We start from the raw sequence: 19,158 nt of genomic DNA on the forward strand, positions 1-19,158 counted from the left end.
ATTTTTTCTCCTAAAGTACTGCTCTGTTTGTTTTTATGAACTTCTTGAACTATTTAGAGTTAGAGGTCATTAATACTGTCTTTATTATATGCTACAATTTTGTGTATTGCAAGTGTTTTTTAGAAATGGGCAAAGTACTTCTGATGTGAAATTCCAGTGTTTCGCTACGTGCCCCTTTACAAAGAAAAGAACACTGTCAAAAATGCACCCTCTCTGCCCAATTTAACTTTTAATAATCATATTACATAGAGTAAAGTCTATTTTTTCCCAGCTCTACACATCAGGGCACACCAGTGCGCCTTCTCCACACTTAACATGAAATGCCGTCAATCTGCCAAAGCCCTTTCATCGCCCGGAGAAAATTACTCCTCAATCACTTTGCTCTCTAAACAACTGAGCTTTGGTGTAAATCTAGGAACACCAGTGTAAATCCCGGTGTGTGATGTCTTCAAGTGGATTTTGTGCTTCAACTCGGCCATTTTGTGCTTCGGAAATGAGGTCAACTTTGTTTCATGGTTCCTTCATTATAGTATATGTTTATCATAGTTTATTCACAAACATAAAATCTTCTAATAAATATTTCTTCTTACAACCTTGTTTTCCTGTTTTCTATCTCATTGTGGAAATCTCTTTTAATCAGCTCAGGTCTAGATTCCAACATAAACCTAATGAAAACCCCTATAGATGTTCTTTTACTAAACTGTAAATTAGAAAAAAGACAGCAACAAATTAGGTAATAGCATAAGGTTAATACACAGGGTACCAAATAGGATTATATTGTCACAATTGTTTAAATAAATGCAAACACAATGGGTGCACTCACATTCAGTGGTTGTCCACAAGGATCACTATGAAGAACTTGGCAATGATGTATTCTGATCCTGGAAGCTGCATATGTGGAAAGGCAAAAAGTAAGTTAAAAAAATAAATTGATGAACAAGGGTTTTGGAGAACAGTTTATTAAAATAATGTTTAATTAAACATTGTGTGTTTTTTGTTTTTTTTTTCATTTTGTTTTGTAAAATGTTCATGGGTCTAAATTGTCTAATCTGTCTATTCATTTGGGACTACTTGGTCAAGGAGGTCCTTCTAATTTTTTTTTATTTGTGAATTAGAGCTAAATTTCTCAAATGTGCAAATTTTACGAAAAAATCCAGCTGAATCTATCATGTTTAATACAAGAAAATGAGGATAAATGGCTTAATAGTTTTATATATATATATATATATATATATATATATATATATATACAGGGTGAGTCAAAAGTCGCAGTACACCCTTTTATTTCAAAAATGTATATAGGAATTGGGAAACCTGAATACTCCAGTAAGGTATGGGTGACGTGGTCTATCTTTTACTGTATGTACCAAACATGGGCGCCATCTTGAAATCGGCCTATCGGCCCAATTCCTGTAGAGTTTTTGAAATAAAAGGGTGTACTGCGACTTTTGACTCACCCTGTATATATATATATATATATATATATATATATATATATATATATATATATACATACATACATTTATATCAATTAAGTATTTTTTTCTTACATATACCCATTTAAATTTCATAATTATGCATTTATGGTATAATTAGAGCTACAGATTATTTGTTTTATTACACATGCTGCTCCCCATATATTTTCAGAAATGGATCACTGGGTGCTAAATAAATGTTGGCTGACCAATGACCAATTACGGATAATGTGCAGTTCTAGAGCTACATGAAAAGAAGATGTGGAAAGAAAAGGACGTTTTTGTGGTTTATGGAGCAATGTCTCTATTTGCAGTTGTAAAACTCACGAAAATGTTGTTCGGCAATCTTGTAGAGGTTGATACATACACTGTATGTTTTTGTTTCCTCTATTCACCCATCACAGAGTACATTTTTAAACTTGTTTAGTGAGAACTTCTGGACAGACTTTCTTACTATTTCTGGCCAGACAGAGGGACATCCCTGATGTTCTTTATGGCAGGGGAGTAGAATGTGAATATATTTATTTTTTAGCAGAATTTAGCATATTTATCATGTCATAAAATAGAGAAGGAGATCCAGATCTACTCTAAAATCAAACTAAAACATATCAGTTAAATTAATTGATTGAGAAAGGAATGAAGGTGGTTTAAGTGGGCAAATATTAAAGAAACTCTGCTGCTTATACCATACCAATAAGTTTAAGCCCACACATTGTTTCAGATATATTTGGCAAAAAATTATTTAAAAAATTGCTTTGCTGGTGGGATTATTGCTCTCATTATAATGTTGGTGCTATTGATGTTTAATGTATATGTGACATAAGCTAGTTGGAGCTGTGTTTGACACCAAGATCTTCTCAGATTGATAGGTGTCTCACATTGCCACTATGTGCGGGTGGAGGATTGTGTTCATTCTAATATTAAACTTGGTGAATAAAAGGTATATAAAATAATACAAATGTAAAGATGTGGCATTTGAAGCAATAGTATCCACTGTCCCTATTTTCTTTGGTTTGTCATTGACCCTATAAGCATGTATTGCAGTTTAGTATTGCATATATGGAGCTATAAAAAGTGAAATTCTCTTTATAGTTTAAGGTCCTGTAAGCTTTCTAGAAGACCGCAAACTTCCTAAGACAGCAATAAAAATGACACCCCTCTTATCCCCTAACTAGAATTCCTCAACCTGTGATACATGTACCCAGGGCTGCCATCAGAAGGGTACAGGCAGTAGAGCAGTATGGGGACCCACCAGCCCTGAGCCCAAAGAAAGGGGTCTGTCTCATTCCCTTGGTTCCACATCTCTTCTACTCCTTCAAATAAAAAAAAAATAATTTAGAGGTCCTCAACATACTAAGAAGCAACCATTATAAATCAAAAAGATATATAAAATGCTGTGACTAATGGGATTTTGGGATAGGGTTAGACACATTTCTACATTGTATGTATTGTGATTTATCTACATAATCCATCCTAAATGCTCCTTACCTTTATGCTCCTGGGTGAACGTTTCACCGTGTGCTTCTCTCTCCGAACATTATGACAATGATCACTTGTTTTATCATTCTTTTTAACATCTGCAATTGGCTGGTAGGAAATTAGATTTTTTTTACGATTTCCAACAACTGCTTCAAATATGAAAATTAGAATTTATCACACAACTGTTGTTCTTGAAGATTAGTGCTGTAGATATGTATCTGGCCAGATAATAGTCAGTGAATGCATTATCTGTTCTACAATAACAAACTCATTTCAGTGGAAAAAAACAACCCTGTCTTAGAATGAATGACAGTAGATATAGTGACATATGCCTTATTTCAGCTAATGTAATTAAAATGATGCTAAATTTTACATGTGTTGTGCCTCATTTAGGAAACCTGGAACCATTTGCCTCCAGCTCCCTTGGTGCACTTAGATTGCCATGGGTATTTGGAGTAAGAGAGCAGAATTTGCAGAGGAGCAGTAATTTAACTGTGTCCAATTGGAGGAGTTGGCTCCCATTTTTCACTTTTTAACAGTGCACCTCTTTGCATATCTCTGTTATTATTATCTTTTATTTATGAGGCGCCACAAAGGGTCCGCAGTGTCGTACATGCATGGGATAACCGTACAGGATAACGATACATGGTGTACAGGGTTCTACAAAAACAAAGGGCAGTAAAAAGTGCAATAAGTATAAGAAAAGTGCAATAAGTATAAGTACCACCTAAGCAGAGAAAAGTGCATAGGGCACAGAGGTAAAAGTGATTTTCAGCGTAAAGATAGAATGGGCTCCATAGTTCAAATTCAGCATTGAACCCACCACGTGCCTCAGATTGGACATCTAGAACTCCACTGGAGCCCCATAGGTTTAAAAAATGGCTTAAATTGTGGAGGAGCAAATGCTTGCACAGGTATCGGGGAGGTATCGGCGAGAAGATTGTTGGACTTGGACGAAGTGAAGAGGCTCCTTGCCAGGCACAACTGTCATAGGTAAATAACATGTGTAAGATTTCGAAAGGGTTTCATTCCTGTTACTGCCTCAACCAGCAGAGTGTGCTACCCCAGCCAAACTCTAAGTACTTCCGGGGTGCACATTAAAGAAACTGATGTGTGTTGCCACTGCTCATATACATTTTTGAGTGACTTTTGATCCTTTCACATATAGGGTGCTGATATTAGAGCTGGACAATACTGCTAAATGATACATAGAAATAAAAGGGGGGAAGTTTAAAACTGAACGTATGACGCCTGAGGCAGTTGGAAGGAGCTGTTCTGGGAGAAAGTGTGGAGTCTCCGAGATTTAGAGTCTGTTTTGTTTTTGATGGGAACTGAAGTGACAGGCAGAGAGAGAAAAGTGAGCGCAGCTAAGTTTTCTTCAACATCGAGGAGGAGAGCACAAGTAGCTGTCAACAGAGTGAAGTGCAGTGAAATTGCTGATGCAGGCTGCATCTGTCGGCAGAGAATGAGAGGAGAATTACTTGCAGAAAGAGATACAAAACGGTCTGTAAACATACCTTTGTCATAGACTCTGACCTCTACATTTACACCCCCAGCTGATAACACGAGTGTGTAAAGTACAGGTTAATCATAGTAGCAAAAACTGGCATAATTTTTATTCCTCACATGTCTGCAGTACTTCTGTGTACATAGTAATAACGGACATCCGTTGACTATATGTATATAATTATCACTGATCCCTGCAAACAGGAAAGTCTTTAATGCTGCCACTTATCAAGGGAAACGTGTGCCACATCCACCATTTTCTTACAGGAAGTGCCCATGACTTTCATTCTACAGTCTGGCGGTTCCCAAAGTGTTAAAATTAATTATTTATATCTATTTTTTCAGTATATTTGTATTTATTTAACCCAGCCGACATAGCCTAGGCAGTTAGAAAATGCTGCAGTACTTTTCAATGCATGGCTGATAGTTTCTGGAATGGGGAGCCATAAAGGCACCAGCCCTGCTCTAAATAGTCAGGGGCTGGAGTTAGCTAAGCAGGTGGACCCAACGCTCATGGTATAGTGTAAACAGAGATTTGTGTTGAAAAACAGTCCCTTCACCATGTGTGTCAAGACTTTCAGCACCATTTCAATAGCAATGACATATATAGACTCTATCCGATCAACCTGGGCTGTGGCTTGGACTAATTATCAACATTGGGTCTTTTCCAACACTTTGTCTCAGTTTATTGGAGTACGGAGAGGGGTTCTAAACATCTCTGCCTATTATACCAAACAAATAAAAATAAATAAGACACATATATTTAAAGTACATTTTAATTGAATAAGCAAAACACCACAATAACTTGTTCAACACTTTTTTACATATATATAATAAAATGTTCTTTCTTTTTTCTTGTTTCAAAATACTCCATGGCATAATACATGTCTTATACTGCAATGACACTTATGATTAGTATGTAGAGTACAACCTTATGTTTTAATTTTTATTTTGAATCATGTGTTGTGTATTGGAAGTATTTTATAAAACAAAGGAAATAAAAACAACTGATATTTGCTATACTAACATGCATTTGCTAATCTGTTCAATGACATTATATAATAGTTATCCAGGTTAAAAATATACTAACAAGTTAGGTAAATGTTTAAGAATAGGATACAAACAATTACTAATAAAAGGACCGACATAATAGCAATTGTTCCAATACAGAGATGTGATATATATACAGCTGTGTCAGTGGATAAACTAACAAAGCAAATACAACAGAATTCCTGTACATTTAATAACATAGCTCCGGACAACACATAAACAGGTAGAAGGGCAGGACAATGCTAACCAGGGACAGAGAAAGAGAAGCCTGTGGATATACTAGTAAGGAGGCATTTAAACTTCTTTGTTTCCAGAATGTATTCTATATTTGGGGTTGTACCAGCGAAACCATTTCTGATAATAGCATACTTGCCAACTCTCCCTGAATGTCAGGGAGACTCCCTGAAATAGGGGTGATCTCCCTCACTCCCTGAAGAGTCTGACATTCTCCTACAAGATGTGGTTGTCATCGCCATCTGTGGCATGATGACATTGTTCAGAAATTGTGTCCTATGTCTATGTATTGATGCCTATGGAGGTGGCCATTTTCATGAAGACCAAGATTTAATCAAAGACTGACAGATAAGACAACATGACTTCAGTAATGGAGACAGAAATGTAAAAGACATTTCAGTTTCTAGAGATTCATTAGCTGCTTTTCTTTAACGCATAGTGGCCTACTCTCCCGGAATATCTGGGAGACTCCCGCATTTCTGGGAGAGCAGAGCAACCTCACAGTTCTCGGCCCTGCAATAATTAAGTGGTGGGGGCGGGGCTTAATGACGCAAATATAGCATCATCTTAGCCCCGTCCCCTGCTGTAATAGCCTAAAATTGTGACAATCATTTAGGGGGTTGGGCCAAAATGATGTGATTTGTAAAGCCCTGCCCCCGCATGCCCCCTCCCCCAGGATCTCCCTGAAGCCAACGAGGAAAAGTTGGCAAGTATGGATAATAGTTATAATTGGCATTTCTAACCCAGTACAAGTAGCATTTATGGCCCACATCGTTTACGAGATCTCGCCCTTTTTGGAAGATAGGGGAATCAGCAATAAGCCATGTACAGGGTATTTTGACTTTTGCGAATGTCAGGAGAATAAAGATATATTTGCAAATTATTTTATTAAGGGTATCCTCTAATGAGATGCCAAACAGACAACCTTAAGTTTTCAATCTGTCTCTTAATTGTATTTATTTTTGCATAGTAACTTACTTGCCTGAAAAGCAGTAAAGTGCTGAACTATTAGGTGTACACTGGAATATGCACTTAATTAATTAGAATTTTGGCTCTTTGGGGCATAGTTCTCTTCATGTAAAAAGTTGATACATGATAAAACCTTCACTGTTTTTAAACTGCAATGATTCTTATGTGAGTATCAATACTTTTCTGCAGCAAATGTAATTTAAGGTACTTTTTATTATAAACAGTTCAATGTGCATCAGATTAAAAAATGAAATCTGATAATTATAAGTTTATATATAGTTCAATGTACATCATGACAACTAGTGAATCAAGTAAAATCATGTTAAGAAGTAAAATGTTATAAACATGTTAACAAGTAAATCCTCACAATTATTGGCATAATACACTTAGAAAAAGTGTGTGTGTAAAGATGATAAAGTGTTAGCAGTAATATAATCAGATGCTAGGGAAGTGGGATGGACTTTCACAAAAATACAGAAGTTGCAGTGAGCAGCTTTTAAATGATTATCTGTTTAACTTGAGTTGTTCCAACATTCATGGAAAACAATACAGTAAAGCTCACTCTTATGTACAATATAACAATATATCTTTAGGGATTTCGTATTACTTTAATTTGTATTAGTGAACAGAGAACATCAAAGTGAGATAGAACACTTATTTCAAATATCCATAGGGGGGCATTTATTTCAAAGCATTCTGCTGCCGCACATCACCACACACATTGCTGTCTATTATGGAAAGGGATATCCGATCAATTTATCTGGACACCTCTATGGGGAGCTAGGAAAAATAAGCTGAGAATTCAGGCTGGACATTGCCTTGGTGTGTCTCCGTGGACTATTTCAGAGGCAAATCACATTGAATCGAATCTCTCTCATATTGTCTGTAGCTTCAATGTCATTCTCTCTTCCTCTACAAGTCTGAATAGAACACTTATTTATTGCTCTTCTAAGCCTGGGGGGTAATGAATTTATTAAATTTTCTTTGAAATCTTGGCATATGAAGACATAGAGAATGGGATTAATGCAGCTGTTAAATGAAGCCAGATTTTCAGCAAGTTGATATATTAAAACAATTGCCCAAGATGGTAAATCAGATTTTGGTAAAAATGGACTAATGTAATATGGAAACCAACAGATAAAGAAACAGATCACAACTGCAGTGATGATCTTATAGGGTCGCTGAGACCTGTTTGGTCTTTTAACTGTTCTCAGTTTTAAAAAAATTATATAATAACACATTAGTATGGCGGTGAAAGGAATTACAAACAAGCCAACAAATCTAATGATTTTCAATTTATAAGTGGAGTTGATAATACACTCTCTATACATGTCGTCAATAAACAGATCAGGAGCAGTTAAGATAAGACCCACTACCCAAATAATTGTTGAAATGATGCGGATACATTTGTGTGTTCTATGAGTTTGGGACCAAATTGGCCACATTACTGATACACAGCGGTCAATACTCATGGCAGTCAAAAAACAGACACTAGTACACATGGTTATAGACAATATAATATTAATAACCTCATAAAAAATGCCTAACTCTTTATAACTCAAATGTAACAAAGGAATAGACATGCAGAATATGAAGTCAGCTATGGCCAGGTTTAGGAACCACACAGCACTGATCGTCTTCATCTTGAATCCAGCAATCCAGATAACTAAACCGTTCCCTGGAATTCCCAAAACAAAATTGATACTGTACAAAATGTTTGCCAATGTGAAAAATATGTTAACCATGTAGACACTGTCGTCTTCATCATATATACTCCAATAACAGTCGGCTGAATAGTATGGGGAATTATAACCCATATTGGATTTTTCCCTGAAAGCAGATTTGAGAACAAACAATGGTATTAATAATTACTCAGTGTGTTCTGTGTTTGACTTAAAGTGAAAAAATATCATGATAGCAAAGTAACCCAAATATTCTTACTTTCCATTATTTACATGTTGCATATTGTTTACCTATCACTGTAAAACTCTTATTTTGTCCTTTTCTGTCTCTCCTTTAATCTGAGTATTGTTTCTTTTGTTCATAGTTTCACTCTAATATTAGTTACAAAGCAGAGGGAAGAAACAGATTGTGTAGGACTTCAAGCAGTGTGAAAATAAATACGCTTCTGGAGCTATAGCTTTGGTGAGAGGAATTACATTTATTTTTAATAAATCTTTCAGTATAATTACATGACCAGAAAAATCACTAAGGATATCTTAAATAACTTGGGATCCATGAAGCACAATGCACAATGGTACAACAGAATAGGAAACCAGGAAATCATATACCCAATACACACAAACATACACACATCTACCACACAGCCAACCTGGCAAACACAGCACTAGTTTTCTAACAAATTACAAAGTACAACAAGTGATCAGACCTTTGTACTAAATAGTTTCAACTAATTGCAGATTTATTACTATAAAAATCTTTCAATCATCTCTGAACTATGTCAAAATGGGTTTTACAACCCCCAATTTCAGTTACCAATCAATGTATGTATACCATGTATTGAAGGACAATGGAGTATAATCAGGGCAAAACCACCATCCCTATACAATAAACATTACCAGGATAGTTAGCGATCCTAACATATCAATTGTTCAATTAGTAATGGGTAATTCAATTGTGCTTTCAAGCTTTAAATATAATAATATTTCACTTTACATGTTGCAGATATAGAAAAATGGAGAAAAGAAGAATTTCTCACAATTTTAAACAGGGAAGACCATTTTATAGCAAACAAAGCTTCGACCTTGAGGGATATATTGATGATGAACAACATAGATAAAGTTATTAACATTTCAATCATTGTGGGCAGCATGGTAGCACCATACAAATCCCACTTGGACCCCATTTATTAATGGGTATAAAACCATAGCGAGGCAGATGTCCCTATTCTGAATGTATTTCTTAGATTTGTGTTTAAAATGCTAACAGTTCTGTAATTCTTAGGACATTCAGGATCATTTTAGGTTTGGGAATCACCGACACACAGATAGTAATTAGTACATAGTGTGAGCTGGTAGAGACAAGGATAATGCCTCTCCCAATACCAACAGGGCCTGAAGAAAGACATTGCCACAATCCAAGGGATCGCAAACACAGTTTTACGGCCACATGTATTTTTCAAAAACATGATTTTATAAACGAAAACTAACTTTTGATCTAGAGCAGGGGCGGGCTGGGCAGGGGGGCAGCGGGCCCCCGGCCACTTAGTCTAACGGCTGTTTGGGCCAACCGCCCCCCCCCCATCCCCCCCACGTGGATGCGGCCGCGTCATTATGACGCGCCCGCATCGCTTGTCATGTGATGCGGCTGCCTGTGCGCCCCCCGGGCTGAAAGCGGCCAGCCCGCGTCTGATCTAGAGGGTTGTTAGTAAAATCTATATTAGTTTTGGAGATTGAAAACAGGTTAAGTTGCTTTAGCCATTTTTTCTTCTAAAATACTGCTTGGTTTAGCCTCAACTACTGAGAGGAACTCAGGACAGTTTATTATTTGTTATAATTTCGTGTGTAAAGATTTTTGTTAAATGGATTTAAGTGCTCCTGAAATTCACTTTTTTCCCACAACCCAATCTCCAGCATCTCTGAGTCGTTGGACAATTCTGGGGTTTTTTTTGGTTAGAAAAGGACTAGCTGATCCATGCGCTTCTCTGCAAAACTCCAAAGTAGGCAGCTGATGTCACAAAAGATCATTTCCACTGAGGTTTTTCCGCTTTTGTAGTTCGTAAATAATCTTTGGTATTTGAAAACCAGGTTTGCAGAGGTCTGTTTTTCTTTTACAATATCTTTTTAAATCACTTTTTGTTTCAACCCATAATCAAAGATGTATGATTGCATTTTCTAAAAAAAAAATCAGTACAACAATCTGCTGGTGAACTGAGATTAATGCTTATTTCCACCTCTGTACTAAATGGAGTGGGTGAAAACCATTGTCCTGTTATACATAGAACCTGAATATCTATAACTATAAACGGCTACAGCTGCTCCTCACCTTTATAAATACACACATAAAACACACAAACAAATGTGGTTAAAAGTCTGGAAATGACACTTTAGTGTACTTGACTGTATCTACTGACTAGATTTTCCTAATTTCTTTGGCTTATTTTAGGTTTATTTTGGTTTCTTGTGTGGCAGTTACCATTTATAACGACCGTTGCTACTTTAAATTGACTTGATTTTCTATCCTTTTGTTTTATTTGCACTTAGTGTTAAATTAGTAGGAATATACTTATTAATTTTAGCAACAAAGTGTTACTGCGTTACCACCTAGAAGTCAAATTACCTGTCACAGAGAAAACAATTGAAAAGCGAGCAGGACAGAGGTAATATCACATCAACATCTACAAAATCAGCAAACAAGATGCCGCGCTATTCTTGATGTTGGTAACTTTGATGAATCAGATATTCATGCTCATAACTGTGGTCCCATGAACAGTATTTGTGAATTTTGCCATGCTATGCATTTTGTAGCTTAGCAGCCATCTGACAAACTATGGGTAAAGTCAAATTAGGTGCAATAAGGTCTGCCCCTGTTATTGAGCACTTAATGAAAGGACAGCATGAACATTAAAAAATTTCTTTGACAACATAGTTGATTCCACATTTGTGGGATAAATGATGTGTGGAATTTAACCGTTACCAAAAAAGGGTCCAACATGATCTTACTCTTATTTTTTTCCGTTATTTTGACCGGCTTTTAACTAGTGTCTAATATTTGTACAAAGTGAAAGCGCTATAGATGCATAAATAAATGAACTTACTTGGAGTCAAAATTCGATGTCCAATTAAATAGTGTCTCATTTGAATCATAATAATCATATTCCATGTTGACTTTTTCCCTACAAATACAACAATATAAGTTTAACAAGCAGTTTGAAAATGACTAATAAACATAAAAAAAAGGTTCTGTAAAAAATAGAGTAAACGGCATCCTCTTTTATTTAAAGCAACAATTTAAGAAAAGAAAAACCACAAACATTGTGTTCCGCTAGACATATTCTATAAATGCAATGCACTGCTTTATCTAAATATATATAAAACATTGGAACAATAAGCCTATGTTGGTTTAAATGCGCACTGCAAATCACTTCTAATTTTGCACCCCTGCACCTACATGTTCTGCCCAGGGCATATCAAGTTGGATGTTAACTTTGTGGAAATAGTGCAAAATGATCCACATTAAAAATAAGACTCAATGTCCATCATATCAGAGCTAGTGCAGAATGCCAGTGTTTATGCATGAAATGCCCCTACAAAATATGTATTCTTCACCATTTTATCTCATTTTAATAATATTACTCTGCAAAATGTTTTTGCACTTCTCTGTAAACTCAGCCCATTGGTGCGCCTACGCTGTACTCAGCAAAGAATTCCTTCACTCCAGCAACTCTAACTGACTGGTGCAAATTTCTGCTCCTCGGCAAAGGACACCATGTTGGTGGACATCTAGGTACACCAGCACAAATCAAGAAGCGTGATGTCACCAAAGCAGATCTTGTGCTGCTCCTTGGCCACTTTCAATTTCATAACTGAGGTGCAGTGAAAGACACATTTCATTAAGCAAATATTGCTGCAGAAAATTACTTTTCATACAGAGCAAAAACATAAGCCCAGGAATTACAGAACACACGAACGTGGGAACAGTTAATTATTTTTAAAAATATACAAATAATTTCTTTCACTTTAAATCAGTTGTAGAAAATAAATATTTTTACAAGGAAGAAAATACCAAAAATTAAACAGAAACAATTTAAACATCAAGGCATGATACAAAATTTAATGTCATAAAACTAGAGATGTTCAATGACCCCGTGTTTTGGTTTTTATTTTGGATTTGGATCTGGATTAACTTTGTGTTTATTTTTTGGTTTTGGCAAAACCGACCTCGTGTGTTTTGGTTTTGGTTTTGGTTCCTAATTTTTTTTTCTAAAATCCCTATTTTCTTTTGCTAAAATCACATAATTTGCTCTTTTTTAATCTCTACATTATTATTAACCTTAATAACATTCACTTACAATCATTTCCAGTCAATTTTTGGCAAGTGACAAGAACAATGCTACCCCTGTTTCTGTGTGAGCAATGGTCGCTGGATCTCCTGGGGAGGGAGGTACTTAAGGAATCCAAAACCCGCGAGATCCGACAATGCAACAATGACGTTTTGCCTCGATTCAGATTCGAGGATGCGCGGAGATACCTAGCCGACTCGCATCCCCTAAGTTCGGGAGGGCTCGGTTTTGAGAAAACCGATCCTGAACATCTCTACATAAAACCATATATAATTATTTCTTACACAGAGCAGATGTTTCAGAAATAAAACTGTAATTTATTTCTACTGCATCCCAATTATTCACAGTTAATTATTAAAAAATATTGAAGAACAAAATTGTAAGATATTTTTAAAAATAAAACAGATTTAATTAGCAATTATAAAATGTATGTTATATAAAATGTTAATATAATGTGTTGTGGGTAAATTATAGTTTATTTTATTTTTGCAATACACTAAATTCAGTGAGGTTTTGACTCTGTGGCCAGTTTATTTCAGTAGGTAAATGAATATATGTATGCACAAAATGTGTATTTGAATGTATTTTCATTAAACACTTTATTAAAGTGTGTTACATAACTAATCTGTATTGTTGCAACCTTGTTGTAACTCCAAGGTGTTTCTGTTTTCCTTTCTTTACCAATATCGTGACTGTCTCTTTATACCGACAGGGATACAATTCAAACTTTTCACACTTAACAACAAAATACTCAACACAGCCCTCACTTTAGATCATGCCCCCTATTTTGTAAAATCTTCCCCAAATCATTGTCTTCACTGATTATACTACACCAGCCTACTCTTTATCTTAGCAAGTATGTAAAATAAAAATTGCATTTTACAACAGAATTACTGGTAGATTCCCCTTATTTTATGTAGGTGAAAATGTACCATCCCAAAATCTGTGTAGCTAAATATAAGATACATCTCAAACCGCATGATTAACCTGTATCTGTATACACTTACTGTACATTACTTGCACATGAATACCCCAGATCTGCCTCTCCAAGCTCATGGTGATGCAAGTTCAAGATAAATGCAATGCTAAATTGAAATGCAGGTTGTGAACATATTGTTCCCCAATATACATCTTTACATCATGCAAATCCACTTACATGCTATTCTAAATCAGGCTCATTTTGTTAAGTGGTCCTTTAATAAAACGTACAGACACAAACCTTTTTACCATACTTGGGCCGACAGAGTTTAGGTCTTCTAAAGAGTGTAAACACTTCTTACATTTTAAATGAATGATAAAATTGTTAAACAAAAATAATAAAAAATAAATAAATAATAATAATTATTATTATTATTAGTGTCTGTTTGATGACTGCAGTATCTTTCATTTTCTTTGCAAAGTTATGACTATTGAAATACACTTCTAGATCACTTATTAGGACATATGCTGCTATTCATTTGTGTCTTGTGTATCCTTGCTTCCTCCCACCATGTTTTATTTCCAATGCTTCCTTCCTAACTATTTTGTAAGCAGTTTATGTTCCCTTTAAAGTGTAAATTGAGGAAATATTTAAGCAACATTTTTTCCTTAGATTTTGTACAATTTCTCTAACACCTATAAAAATTAAATGAACAAAGTGTCCCAAATTGTCCCATATTGTGTCTTATCCCTATGTTATTACAATTGAGTAGGATAACCTTTTATAAGTATTACATACTACAAATAGCTGTAATTTTTAGTAACTTTGTCACAATTTGCACTGAACCTATACTTTCCAACTTGCCCAGTGATCATACAATATTCTATAAGGTTTACTAGTTTTAAACATAATTTTACAAATATATTACATTTATCATGATACTCATTAATACTACAGTAACATTACAGTATCATTATTTCTGTAGCTCCATGCATTAAATTGTAATTGAGAAATTATTGTATGCACAAAATTTATTTAGCATCTGGTACAATACTTGACGATTTGTAGACCTCCCCTGCAGGAGATCACGATGTGGAGGTTCAACCGGCAGGGTGATCTACAATCCAGGAGTTCGGGAGAAGTTCTTTAAATTCAAGAGTTTCCCGGACAAGTAGAAGTAGTGTCCGATGGAGAAACCGCACCTCACACATCCACTGAGAGTAGTCGTGGAGAAAATAACATTGAAGCTGGTGCACTCTGATAAAACTGTGCACGGATCCCAATCAGCTTAAAAAATGGACATCAGGTCAATTCTCAGACAAGTAAGGCTAATATGAGAGAAGTGCTGATTCATCAGCTCCACAATAGTGTAAAAAATTCAAAAAATGTTAAGATATGTTTTTTTAATATTGGTCTCAAAGCATGTATGTGTTAGAGAATTTGTTAACTAACAGTCAATTTTTGGTCTAAAAAGTGATTATCTATGGAATATTATTGGTCTCCTACCATAAAATATTGTTACTGCTGCTGATTATATCCTCATCGAAGAAATCCCTTCATTACACATCCTTTTGTGTCATCTACGTCTGCTAAATAACACTTCTTACTCAGAGCTGCTATTCTTCAGCTCATTGTGATAACGTTATGCTCACATGGGTTTGTAATCTTATGGTGTGACTCACGGGGTGATTAGATATGGAGATATTAAAACTGAAGAAACCCTACAAAGTGTGTGTGTGTGTATGTGTGTCTGTGTGTCTGTGTGTCTGTCTGTGTGTGTGTTCTGCAGAGAAAAAAGTAGAAATATCACAGAATAAAATGTCAGCGAACGGCTTGTTAAGAGGTAAATCTAAGAAATGGTCAAGGATTTTAGTATTTTTGCCAGGTGTAATATAAGCTTCTCCAGCAGGAAAACTCAGAATTTTTAACATAAATGTTCTGTAATTAGCTGCAGCAACACAATACATAATTAAGCACTTGCAGAAAAGCAATAAACGCCTTGCCCCCATTGGGACACTGCTTCCTTTCTTGGTTCCTCTCTATTAAGTGTGCAGCTTCTCTCCTAGTTACCTCAGTGGCTGTACACCCAAACACGCAGCCCTTGTATTGTTAGATTCCTTCTCATTCAGTCACTGTGGTCCCTTGTAAGGTTACTAGCTATCGGGGGACAGGTCTCCAGCTGTTGAGGGACAGGTCTGCCTCCTGTCTCCAACTGGTGAATGTAGTAGTCTAGCAACTCTGTAATCCAGGACTTTCCTGAGCTCCTTCTAACACAATTTAACTCTAGAGGAACAGACCAGCTATCTGCTTCCAACCTGCAGCACTTTTGTGTCTTCAATGTCTCTTGATGCCTCCTGCAGGACACACCACAGCTCCTGATTTGGCTGTCTCCTGAGCAAATGAGTGCCTAACATCCATCTCCAATTGGTCTTCTGTCTCTGCCTGCCTGCCTCTGTGGCAGGAAACACCACAGCTTCTATTTTAATGGATGTGGCTGCACATCTTACCAATCCTGTTGGAGAGGCATGAACAGGTTGCCCACTATTGCTGCCTTATCTGCAGCCACCTCATACACCAATATATATATATGACTAATCCCTAGACTAATTGATAGATTTGGAACCTGAGTTTGTTGTGTGTATATCATATATAAATGTGTGTTTTTAATGATTAAGAAAGTTGCATTTTAATAACTTAAATATCTGCATGATTACATTTATCATCTGATTAATTTGTGTTTCAACAAATGAGTATTTTAAAGAATTTATATTTCCCATAAAAAGTCTGTATGACAGATCGTCAAAGCAGAATTTCTACTCCCTTTTTGCCGATGCCAAGACCTTATTTTATATATACACTTTACAAAGCAACATATTAAGAACCATTAAGAACCAACTCATGCAAGTTCTGTATTTGACCAGGTCCTATAGCATCCAAATATTACATATTTATTGACTTTCACGTCAAGTAACCTACCGTTACGCGTTAATTACTAAATAAATACCAATCTATCATCAACTTAACGATACAGTTTTATTAATATAGACAAACCATTCATTCATACGTTCTCTCAGTTATCTGTACTTACAAACAAACTCAAGGTAAAAAATTGTTTACTTCACAAAGATAACTTTGAGATGATATACATGGTAAATAAAATGCTTCATATTAATGTGTTACCTGCTTCTGTTGCTAACTTATCTTTTTGTTTTATTAAATAATTAGCTCTTTTAAATAATCTCCTTTATTCCATTTTTATAGATGTGGGGACTGTTCCAGTTAAATAGACTGCATCTGTTTATTCCAGTAAACACACAAACCTGTGAATTAGCAGCTCCACCATTTTGTGAGTAACAGAAATCTCACTCCATGATAGCGCTGAGTCTGCAGATAAACACATGTTTTGGCACACAATGCCTGTTAATGCGCAAGAAATACATTCATTAAGGTTGTTTTCTTAATAGTTGTAATTTCATTGCTTTTTGGAGGTTGAGGGAAGAGTTTCAATAGTTTTCTTAAATTTTAGATTGTGTACAAGCAGTGGTCGAAGTGGAAATTTAGAAATGGCGGTATGACAAATGTAATGGGAATGTAAATTAATGGAATTTTATAGTTTTATAGCTAGACTGCTATTCTTAATTTTCATAGATTCAATCTCATCAGGCTCAGTACCAAGGGATTGGCGAATAGCAAATGTGGTGCAGTTGTTTAAAAAGGGGACGAGATTACAGCCAGGGAATTATAGACCTGTAACCCTGACATCAATAGTGTGGAAACTACTGGTATTGTAAGGGATAGTATTCAGGATTACTTGGTGCGCAATAAGATTATTAGTGGGAATCGGCATGGATTTGTAAGGAATAGGACATGTCAAACTAATCTAATTAGTTTCTAGGAGGTAGTTAGTGGGGACTTAGACCATAGTAGTACAGTAGATGTGGACTTAGATTTTGCAAAGGCCTTTGGCCACACGAGAGGTTAATTTACAAAATAAGGGAACTGGGTCTAGGAAGCAACATTTGTACTAGGGTCAAAAACTGGTTAGAGAATAGGGAACATAGAGTTGGGATAAATAGAACATTTTCTAATAGGTCAAAAGTTTTAAGTGGAGTACCTCAAGGTTCCATGCTGGGGCCACTCCTTTTTAATATATCTATTAATGACCTTGGTGATGGTTTAGAGAGCAAAGTTTCCATTTTTGCAGAGGCACTAAACTATAATCCACGTTTTGTGGGAAACGAGGAAGAAGATGATTAGGGTTATATTAATACCTCATTTCACCACAGGAGTGCTCATAAAAAGTAGGTTTAGCAATCATCATCATCATCATCCCCACCGTTTATTCATATAGCGCCACTAATTTCACAGCACTGTACAGAGAACTAACTCACATCAGTCCCTGCCCCATTGGAACTTACAGTCTTAATTCCCTAACAAACACACAGACAAGGGTCAATTTGACAACTGACCTACTAGTATGTTTTTGGAGTGTGGGAGGAAACAGGAGCACCTGGAGGAAATCCACGCAAACATGGGGAGAACATACAAATCCACACAGTTAAGGACGTGAATCGAACTCATGACCCCAGTGCTATGAGGCAGAAGTGCTAACCACTTAGCCACCGATAGTGCTCAATGTCAAGCAGCAACTGCAAGGGCAAATAAAGTATTGGCATGCATAAAAAGAAGCATAGATGCAAGGGAAGAAAGTGTCAGGGATCGCAGGAGATCCATAATAGGTTGAACTTGATGGACTGATGTCTTTCTTCAACCTCATCAACTATGTAACTATGTAATGGACACAGTAAGAGAAGTTGCGGTATGGCATTCCACCGTATATACCAATGTTCCATTAACGCTTCTTATACTTTCACACAGTGGTCGAAGTGGGTAAGTATAAGTAGCATTAATCATTTATGTTAAACTGAAAGGTTTTACGTCTGCAATATTGTTATTATTTTAAACTACTAATTTATTTAACTTTGGTTCTAATAATAATATAGATCACAACTCATAGAGCCTAATAAAAACTATGGAATCTAAGATATAGAGAAAAATATCCAATGGTTACATAGAAGACTAATAAAATGTTACTGTACATGTATATTTATTTATATTTATAACAGAAATATATACATGTACATTACACAGATAAAGATATTTATGCCAGCAATGTTTTCCACTTTTTATAACACAAATGTCCTCATATAAATATACATACAGATAAATATAATTGCATTTATTTAAGGCTGAATTTTCATACACAAACTCATCTACTGTGGCAGATAAGTAGGGACATATTTTTAGTAACAGGATCAAATAAATTGTTTTTGTTTTTATCCTGGTGAGGGTGGGGCCAAAGGTAGTTTTCACCCTACGCGCACCTTGTTCAAGAACTGGCCTCGTTGACCTAAGCATTGTAAAGTGCTAATGACATAATCTGTATGTACTACATTGGATCTTCACTTTAAGACACAAGACATATGTTGTTTTTTATAAATTTT

The 19,158-nt window shown here is 35.8% G+C and overlaps 1 protein-coding gene across 1 annotated transcript; it reads right to left on the bottom strand.

Annotated features, from left to right (window-relative positions):
• Positions 1 to 7,122: 7,122 nt before the first annotated feature.
• LOC142107196 (formyl peptide receptor-related sequence 1-like) lies at positions 7,123 to 11,553 on the bottom strand. The gene is made up of 2 exons (XM_075190418.1): positions 11,491 to 11,553; positions 7,123 to 8,543 (listed from the first exon to the last, which is right to left on the bottom strand). Exon 2 carries the CDS (start codon positions 8,528 to 8,530, stop codon positions 7,556 to 7,558), a length of 975 nt encoding a protein of 324 aa, XP_075046519.1. The 5' UTR covers positions 8,531 to 8,543; positions 11,491 to 11,553; the 3' UTR covers positions 7,123 to 7,555.
• Between the last annotated feature and the right edge of the window lie 7,605 nt (positions 11,554 to 19,158).

Source organism: Mixophyes fleayi, chromosome 11 (genome assembly GCF_038048845.1).
Source record: "Mixophyes fleayi isolate aMixFle1 chromosome 11, aMixFle1.hap1, whole genome shotgun sequence".
Classification (NCBI taxonomy): domain Eukaryota; kingdom Metazoa; phylum Chordata; class Amphibia; order Anura; family Limnodynastidae; genus Mixophyes; species Mixophyes fleayi.

Excerpts from the sequence above, each read along its gene's own strand:
- LOC142107196 (XM_075190418.1), bottom strand. The coding sequence starts at position 8,530 with ATGGGTTATAATTCCCCATACTATTCAGCCGACTGTTATTGGAGTATA.